The sequence below is a fragment of the Cydia amplana genome, chromosome 3 (assembly GCF_948474715.1).
Source record: "Cydia amplana chromosome 3, ilCydAmpl1.1, whole genome shotgun sequence".
In the NCBI taxonomy this organism is placed as follows: domain Eukaryota; kingdom Metazoa; phylum Arthropoda; class Insecta; order Lepidoptera; family Tortricidae; genus Cydia; species Cydia amplana.
This window is the reverse complement of record NC_086071.1, coordinates 1,861,498-1,871,873: the sequence shown is the minus strand read 5'-3', so window position 1 is coordinate 1,871,873 and position 10,376 is coordinate 1,861,498. Positions and strand designations below refer to the sequence as shown.

General features: G+C 37.1%; 1 protein-coding gene across 1 annotated transcript; it reads right to left on the bottom strand.

Moving 5' to 3' along the window:
- Positions 1 to 6,196: 6,196 nt before the first annotated feature.
- Positions 6,197 to 8,772, bottom strand: LOC134662876 (uncharacterized). Its single transcript, XM_063519185.1, has 4 exons — positions 8,504 to 8,772; positions 8,147 to 8,356; positions 7,143 to 7,354; positions 6,197 to 6,388 (listed from the first exon to the last, which is right to left on the bottom strand). The coding sequence occupies exons 1-4, from the start codon at positions 8,657 to 8,659 to the stop codon at positions 6,292 to 6,294; spliced, it is 675 nt and encodes a 224-aa protein (XP_063375255.1). The 5' UTR covers positions 8,660 to 8,772; the 3' UTR covers positions 6,197 to 6,291.
- Positions 8,773 to 10,376: the final 1,604 nt, after the last annotated feature.

Genomic DNA, 10,376 nt, shown 5'->3' with positions numbered 1-10,376 from the left:
AATTTAATCAACAATTAACAAAAAAACTACTTTTATTAAAACAAGATAAGTCTTATTTAGCTCTAAGTAGCACGTAATGTTAGTAAGAAAAAGTGGTAATTATTATTTTTAATTATACATACATAATTGTAACGTGTTTTACTTAGAAAATCAGCATTTTATTTCACTGTGCATTTTGAAAATGATTTCGGAAAAAACACGGTGCTCAAGGCATTGTCGGCCAAGCGGCACCTGTTTGTTGCAAAAAGGCCAACAGCAGAAAACGCTCGCTCATTATTCCGCATATATTCCGTACAGAGTGCGCCACAGTGCTATTATCGTCGGCTAAAGCTGGCTAAACACAATAGTACTGCCAGAATAACATGAATCTAAGGTAAAAAGATTACTCAAAACAAGTAATTCACAGAGAACAATCTTTCAATCTCGTTCGAGATCTCGAAAATTTTAATCGAGATCTCGACCAAGATTACATAAATCGAGATTCCCTATCAACGAGATTGAATCTCGTAAATTCGTGCGAGATCTCGCGAGATCTCGAAATTGCGAGATCGAGATTGCATTCCCTAAACCTGGCCAGTGAGGTGAGGAGTGTTGCTGTTATTAATTGCAGGGAGACATGTTTATTGTCCATTGAAAGTTCCACAATAATGAAACTATAAAACGACCCGACTTTACCAATTCTAAACATTGTGCCAATATTATTACATTTATTACTTTTAGGAACATTACAAAGTACAGGTACACGTGAGACTTAAAATTTTATATAAACATTATTGTAGGCTGGCAGTTTAATGCTGTTTATAAGAAGAATTGAAATGCGCTATACCCACATTATGTCTCGGACTTTTTAGGGCGCACGGAGCGGCCGGACGCACACGGGTGCCATTGTAGGTAAAATACGTCGCACGCGGCCGCGCCAGTTAGCAACGCTCATACTATTAGTCTATTATTCGTTAACCCGTTCCGTGCAACCACCGCAGCTAGGGGGTGCCCTTACAAGTCACATTCATATCACCTATAAATTGTGTTCGTAGGTTCTTTTATATTCTGGAAATGATATGATCATGCTGTCAATTCATTTTAGAAAACTAAAGTTGAGGATGAATATTTGCACAGGATTTTACGAGGCGTACAAAACAAATGTAACAGTACAATATAATAGGAATATTTGTGCAACATGGATTTAGTGGTTATTCGCTTGGGATTGTACAGTGATTAATTTGTATAACTGTTTTGTAATATTAGTAATTCAAATAAAATAATTGAAATCATACTACCTACTCTTTATTTACACTCTCCGTTATTTATTATGACCAGTATTATGACACCTTGCCTTTATTATAGTCATAACACTAGTATTATATTATTCTTTGCTTTCGGTTAAATTAGCTATCTATTTCGGACCCGCCACCTGAGGGCCTTCCGTCAACATCGAAAAATGCAATACCTGTCTGTTGCTCGAATATGCAAGAGTGATAGAGAAACAGATAACGATTTTCGATGTAGGCGGTTGGTCGATATTCGCGTAAGAGCAACCATGCTGCAATGCCGGTCGTAACATGCGGTGCCTGAACACATCACAGGAAAAGGGTTTGTATTTTATAGCAGGTTACTGCAGATGCAGAGAGACGGAGCGGAAGGTACCTCCCATCCACACTGCTGGCTAACTAACTAACCCTTCCTCCCCACCTCACGAACCCCCACACCTCCGCCATATTGAAAAAAATCCAAAAATTGAATCGACTAAAAATCTTAACAATTATCGAACCTGTTTGCCAAATTTTACGAGAATCGGTTAAAAAATGCGATCTGCAGCTGTCAGGACATACGAAATAATTTGTGTCCAAGCTGAAACGGAGACCTTGGCTTACGCTCGGTCAACTAAATAATAGCTTGTAATATCAGTAGTCGTAGCGTGCACCTCCGTTGACCGTTGTCAGTGCAGATACCACGTAGTAGGTAAGTAGTTCTTCTCAATGGCGCACCGATGGGGTTGGACTGACAGCCAAAAGCGACAGCATAGGTTTTACCTACCTGTCTCTAGTTTGGTTTGATAAAGATAGTTTATTCAAGTAGGCATATTGCAATGCGCTTATGAACGTTAAATAAAGCTACACCGGCTCCAACTCTACACCGGCTCCAATTCTACACCTCTGCCTCTAGAAGATTTAAATCCCCCGTCAATTGGAGGAGGGTATCCCAATATGGGACCGGCAACAAAATAATAAAATTCTTGGACCGGCCAACCCCGTGAGTTAGGGGCTCGTTTAAGACGGCGCAAAGTGGAATCTTGAGCGTTGCCAGGGTTTCATGGCACGAGGGTTAAACAAATTTTGCCACCGAGTGAAACACAAAACTCTCACATTTTTTAGGCAAAATCAAAAACATCGATCTTGGACAGTTGGAATGCCACCCTAAATCATGTAATCTCGATGAAACTGATGGCTGAAAATTATGATGTTAAGGAAAAACTATCAACATTTTAAGGTACTTGCTTTATTGGTATAATATATTAATAGTATTTTACTTAAATAGTAGGTAGTTTAATCTCAATGCAAATAAAAGGATGAAATGGCACTGACAAAGGACTAAAATATACGTTAATAGTTTTTTTTTTACAAAAGCGTAAAGTTGTTGTTTAACGGCTGGTACCTATATATCAAACCCGAGCAAGCGAAAAACTTAGTTATTCAAAAATTGAACCACCAGCATAGCAAGACTAGCAAGTGGTTCGAAAAGTGAAATCTTGAGCGTTGCGAGGGTTATACCTACGACCTACATGTGAATAAAATGCAACTTTCTCATCAGTTTTTCAACAATCAATAGAGCCTTTACGAGCTGGTGTGGTAAAAAGTATCCTGCAGGAACAACCAGATATTGGACTTAACAAATACGTAAACTACACAAAGTGCTGATTTATAATTAATACATTTATAAGTTAAGCATATATTAACAACAATAACAAAACATAACCATTTCGCAGACTAAAGATAAACTGTACACAGAGGTATAACGTGGTAGACAACTACCTACGTTATAAATTATAATACATAATAGATACCTACATTAGATACTATAGTTCGTTTTTTTTAGCATTAAAAATAAGGTAAACAATCTTGACGTGTCGTTTTATTGGAAAACACGTTTTAAAAACAAATAATGGCAAATATGTAACAATTATTAATCTAATACGATCATTTATATTCTTCTGCTTTCATAAGTAATAGTTACTGATTTAAAAAGCGTTTTTCAATTAAAATACATGTCAAGATCGCTTAGCTTCTTTCTAATGCTAAAAAAAACGAACTATCAACCCGAACGGAATGTTGGTATGCAACTTTCTTAAGCGCCACTTGCACCATCCCACTAACCCGGGTTTACCCGGTTAAACGGCTAACTCAGTGTCAAATAGGGTATTTTCCTACTAGTCAAATCAGTTTCTTTTTTAGAACTATCAAAACGATTTGCTATATATTTCTATCTGATTTATTAAATAGAACTTGTGTTTAAAAATAACTGCTATCTATGTTTTTTCTAATAATTATCTGGTGCTTTACTTCATGCATGGTGTGAAATAATTTATTATAAATGCAGTATAAAACCCCATTGAACACACCTAATAGGGTATAACATTAATAGAGTGCAGAGATGTACAAAATGGTTTTAAAAAAGCATTTAAATACAAAATGCTAAATACTTTTCAGATTTACTATTTCAAATGCAAAATACCAAATAGTTTTGCGTTTTGTATTTCAAATGCTAAATGCAAAATAGGTATTTTCAAAATACTTTTTCTAAATAAAATACCTTTTGACCAAATCTCGGATATTTTTATTTATTTTAGGTATTTATCATGAGAAATAGAGACACAATGCCGAGCCGAACAAAAACGTCTAATAACATGGCACCTTATGCATGACATTTTGGTCATAATAACCAGTTTAGACTCTCGCGCGAGCCACGAGACGAGCCGAGAGCCGCGCCACGAGACGCGAGTGTAAGCGGTGGGCTCGCGACTCGTCTCGTGGCTCGCAAGCTCGTCGAGCTAATATAATTTAAACACTAACGGCACGGCATAAGGTTTATAACCAATTGACAAGCCGAAGCCGAGTGTGTCGAGGCGAGCCACGAGACGCGCCGCGAGCCGAGCTGCGAGTCTAAACGGCTATAAGGCGCAGGCGCGCACTCTGACCAAAGTAGAAAAAAAACCGGCCAAGTGCGAGTCGAACTCGCGCACGGAGGGTTCCGCACCATCAACAAAAAATAGAGCAAAACAAGCAAAAAAACGGTCACCCATCCAAGTACTGTCCCCGCCCGACGTTGCTTAACTTCGGTCAAAAATCACGTTTGTTACAAAGATAATAAAAAAAAAAATAAAGATTTTGTATGTGAAAAGGTTTTGTTTGTAATAAAGATTTAAGTGGGAGCCCCACTTAAATCTTTATTTTATTCTGTTTTTAGTATTTGTTGTTATAGCGGCAACAGAAATACATCATCTGTGAAAATTTCAACTGTCTAGCTATCACGGTTCGTGAGATACAGCCTGGTGACAGACGGACGGACGGACGGACGGACAGCGGAGTCTTAGTAATAGGGTCTCGTTTTTACCCTTTGGATACGGAACCCTAAAAAGGGCGCGCATGGCTAGCAGGCGCCTCTATCGGTCAAATTCGGCAATACAAGTGTCATTCGTTCAATTCATTTTGTTTGACTGGTAATGTTGGCTAAACTTAATCGCAAAGTATTTTGCATTTTGAAATGAATATTAAAAATGCAAAATACATCTCGAAAAGTATTTCAAATAAAATACAAAATGTTTTTTACTAAAAGGCATTTAAATGCAAAATACAAAATAGGTATTTTGCATTGTGTATTTGCATTTTAAATAGAAGTATTTCAAATAAATCGCATCTCTGATAGAGTGTAATACCCTATTGTGCAAGTGGCCCGAAGAGTTTTCACTATTTGCCTCAACCATGTGATCATGCTTTGACTGAACTTAATTATCAGGATGTACAGCGAGTTGCAAAATAGCATAGCCACTTTATGAATTCATTAATAATGTGTCCATGCAATTTTGCAGACTTAAAACAAAATATCAGTACCTACGTAAAAGAGCAGTGTTTGTTTTGTTTTGACTTACTAGACTAGATAAACGATTATGATTGCTTGATAAATATCAAGTTATTTAAATTCCTTGAAATAATTGCGGATATTCACTCACTTAAAAATATAATACCCTGTTGATAGAAATAGGTAGGTACAGATCAATATGCCCACTTTTTCGGGCAACCTTTAAAATATCCATTAACAGTATACAATTGCCAAACTTTTGCACTTTTTAAGCTTTGGTAGTAAAATAAAATATTGATCCATGTGAATGTTCTGTAAGTTTTAACTAATAATAATCCACTTAATAATCCTATTCTATTAACGCTAATAAAGTTTTATATAATTAATTATAATGATTATAAGTCATCATAATATCCTACTTCGATTTCAAGTAACAAATTGACAATTTGGTGTTATGTGGTTGACTAAATGTGGCTTTCCATCACAGAAGGGTTCCATACACAACTTATGCTTCAAGTGCAATAAGGACCTTTTTATCTGGAATTCCAACAGAAATTCTGATAGAATGGACCTTATTGCACATTAAACATTCCTAAGCACCCTTCTCTGATGAAAAACCACAAAAATACTTGTTAACGTTGACATAACTCCTAATTCATCAAATTAACAATAGTTTTCATTAATAGGCAAGCTGTGAGCCTTTATTAACCTAACTGAAATAATATGTTTGTTTACTTCAACACTTAAAGGATACCTAATTTAATAAAATGTTTTTTGGTCCAAAGATATTTCACACCTTTACTTTAAAGTTTGTGTTAGACATAAAATCAGCTTCCTGGTATTTTCGGAAAGAGTAGCCTTGGGCCCTAGCCAAGACCCATGTTTGCAGAAAACGAAGCGAAACGCTATTGTCTCGTATCACTTTTTCATTTTAGTGTGATAGAGAAAAGACAGAAAGCATATCGTTTCGTTTCTCTGCGACAAATTTTCATCTTGACTAGGCCCCCTGGTCTTTGGTGAGTGACACAAGGGTGAATAGACCTTACAATTATCAGCACTATAACCTAGACCTTAAGAGGCAAATAACAATAACATCTACTACTACCTACCTATCTACCTACTTTTACCTTAAATCATGTACCATGTCCTGTTTAATGCCTTGTCGTTATTTGAATAATATTATCAAAAGGGATGGTCTTGATACCATCTAACTATCTGTTAAGCATCAGTGGGCAAGATGTCTGGTATCAAATATTTACAGAGATCCATCTCTGAGCTAACAAATGTTACTTTGCTTGAGGTGTTTTCGTCCAACCTGTAAAAAAATTACAAGTTTTTATTTGAAGTGTAATGTGAAGAGATAATCTGGGAGTACTCTTTTCCGGGTTGTACCAATCTAGAAGGTTTTCCCAAGAAATCCAAATACAAATTTTGGTGGTTCATTTGAAGACAAGTCACATTTCCAGAAAGACTAATCTAATTTGAACCTTACATCGAATTATTAAGATTGAAATTAAATTGACATGTGGTTGATAAATATGTAATATGCATGCAAGTACTATGCCAGGAAAGGGGTAAGCCTCTCTGTCATCTAACAATGAATAGTTCCCTAGAGACAGCACTTAGTAAGACAGATCAAGCTCATTATGACCAAGGACGGAGTAGGGTCTGTGCTTGCAGGCCCTTCCATCCCCAACAACAGGCACATTGCTGGATTTAGAATAAGGGGCATCAACAAACTTTTTAGTTTAGGTTTTACTTTTATTATGTTTTTACACAAATAAGTACATCAGCACACCTTTTGATCTTCATGATCACTATCAACCTAGAAAAACTTTGAACTGCAAAGTTGCATTAGGAATGGAATTCATTCAGAAAGTGGCCATGTGCTTTGCATATTGTGACATAAGCAAACTTTACATATTGTGAACTAAGTGTGTGTGTGTACTATCATGTATATATAGGTTTAACTACACTGTGACAAATCAAAAATGCAATTCCAAATTTTGTTTAAAAAAAAAGAGATTTATTTGGAGGTAGTAATAAAAAAGTTAAAAAAAAATACTAACCATCCTTTTATAACTGTCCAGCACCCTGAAAAGAATGTGGGCGCATTGATGATGAGACAAACCCCAAGTCTCTCCGGATAATGTCTGCTTAGCAGCCAAATGAGGTTCTTTAGAACTTGGTAATCCATGCAAGACAGGGTGAATCCATTCAGGTCAAACACTATGCATAGATTGTCTATTACTTCCTCAAAACATCTTTTACTGGCATCTTCCTGAAAACGAATACAATATATATCTTATTTTAAACAAATCAATGATTCTGATTAATTTTTTTTAAATTATGTTCATTCAGGACACTTAAAACCATATTAGATTTGTACTTCTGCCAAGCCACAATACAATAAACCCTTTGTTTCAACCGGGCACAACACCTCGGCTCACCGGGGTCTCTCCCAGAAGTCGTCGGCAATGTCAAGGGTCTGCTAGGCTTCCTGGTAGAGTTGGGTTGGCAGGAATAGTGCCGCCAACCCATCACGCAAAATAGGCGCTATAATATGACGTCGAGTTGCGGAAACCAAGCCCGCGAATACCTATAACCTATAAACCCTTTGTTTGGCAAACTCCAGCAGAGGGACTGTCTATTTTAAAGTTAATTAATTGGCAGAAAGCTAAAATACTGGCACTTGGAGGACTATGAAAATATGCTATTTACAGTATAAACTGGAGGAGAGGAGAAAACATTAAGTACTTAATACATTGTTTTTGCTTGTTAAAACAGCCCAAAGTTGTCTGGAGAAATCTTTGGCAATAAGACCGCCTGTTGTCTGCCTCTGTCTTTAATTGATTGCTTTTCTTTAAGCTGTATCTTTTACTGAGGTGTGCCAATAAAGAATATTCTATCTATCTACATGTACACAAGATTCACTGTAATGGACAATATTTATATTTATTTATATTTATTTTTGGACAATGACTTTTTATTTTTTTTTTTTTTTTTTTTTTTACCAATGATTTTAAGCTTAGAAGCTACACTACAAAGAAAACTTTTTATGAATGATATTTACCAAACAGTAAACAATAAACTTGGTGAGGTCATCAATGTTGCGGTCATTGGAGCTGTGGTTCTTCGCCGGAATGTACACAATGGGCCGCCCCGTGATGTCCCGGTGCTTAAGAACTCTAGCTTTGTTTGAATACTTCTCTATTAGTTCTGCATCTTTGTGTAATTCAGTCACACCATATTCTGCACGCCATTTGTTAGTTTTTATTATTGCCTGAAATGTTAGAAATTAAGTACACAATTTTTATAAAAGGACTACTGATTAGTATACTGACAGAATTGATAAACAACCGATAACTAGAAAGAAAATCGATAAATTGAAATGACCGTTGTTAAGAATGCCAAGCAGCTAGATAGATACCTGGAAAGCGTTATCGACAGTTTCAAAGGCACGAAGATACCGTCGTAGGGAGTAATCGTTGTGGTACTGTGCCGGATCAGCGCTAACTATTATATTCATCCGTTCCTTCAACTGCCTCAAGTCGTCTTCGTTTACTGGTTTCGGTTCCTCTGCCATGTTTGAAGAACAAGATATTTATCTTCACGTGAAGTGGATTATAGCCCAAAATTGTCAGAATATCATACGTATAATTCTAGTCTCCCTAGGAAGTTAGAAAACTGACTTTAAATTCTTCCAAAACATTTTCTCTTATCAGTCACAACATACCACCACAGACAGACCATAGATAAATTATACTAAATGTCTAATCTATAGAGTATAGATCAAAGAGTACTATAAAAGTGATAACACACTATCGCACCGCACCGCGACCTTGGTGCGTCGCACTCATAAGTGAGAGCGAGAAACAGATATCTCTTTCTCGCTCTCACTTGTAGGTGCGGCGCACCGTGAATGACCTAGAACGGTGCGATAGTGTGTTATGACTAATATTATAGACCAAGGCTATAACCGCGAAAATCGAAGCTCGCAAATTGCGGGCATCTTTCTCTGTCACTCTTATTACGCCTTCATTGAAGTAAAAGAGAAAGATCTCCGCAATTTGCGAATTTCGGTTTTCGCGGTAGACCCCAAGAGTCTTCAAGTCAATTCTTGCGTCCGCACCCCATTTTATGGGTTATCGGCCATAATCGGCGGTGGAATTCGGCGAGCCAAATTGGTGTTTACGTCCGCACGTCCTGATTTGATCGGACAATTTCATGAGATTGGCGAAGTCTCGTCTGAACTCCACTTTAACTAGACGGAACATAGACCTAGTATTATATAGACAAGTTATAGGTACGCGTGCGCCCGTGAGGGACAGAACAGACGCAATGCGACAAAATTAAAAACACTTTTTAACATTCCTAAGAACATACCAAAACAACCTACGTAATTTGGTCGGGTTATTTGTTAACCCCCATAAACCATTGTAAACCATACCAGAATTTATAGTGAGATCGAGAAAGAGATATATGTTTCTCGCTCTCACTTATGGGTGCGACGCTCCAAGGTCACGGTGCGGTGCGATAGTCTGTTAGCTACTTTAAACTGATAACACACAACAGATAGAGTCTGTGCGGAAAGAGAAGAGTCGTGGGATTTGAGGGCGCGCCAGTGCTATTATATGGTTTTTGCTATGCTGACATCACTGGTCACGTGATTATAGTACGACAGTAAAGGTCATGATACTTGAATCCCTTTGTTCCGGTTTTTTGCCACTGCTTACTAAAGGGAGCCGGGTGGTGGTGTCGGTTATTCAACTCAATCCTCTGAATTAGCGCAACTTTATGACTAGTTTTCTTCTACCCTCTTCTTAATTTTTTTGGAAAACAGACTCTTGTTTTAATGTCTCGGATAATTGACAAAACTACTAAAACTAGAAATATCTGGGATATAAAAATAGTGCATAAGTAGGTTGGCCTTATTGTGATAGTAGATACCCCACACGTAGGGGTTTGATGAAAAAAAAAATTTTTGAGTTTCAGTTCTAAGTATGGGGAACCCCAAAAATTTATTGTTTTTTTTCTATTTTTGTGTGAAAATCTTAATGCGGTTCACAGAATACATCTACTTACCAAGTTTCAACAGTATAGTTCTTATAGTTTCGGAGAAAAGTGACTGTGACATACGGACGGACAGACGGACAGACAGACAGACATGACGAATCTATAAGGGTTCCGTTTTTTGCCATTTGGCTACGGAACCCTAAAAAGGGGGCCGCTACGTACTGTATCTTGTATTAAAGTACCTTTTGAATACATCAAACTAGTTTCTATGTTGCTGGATTCGTCAA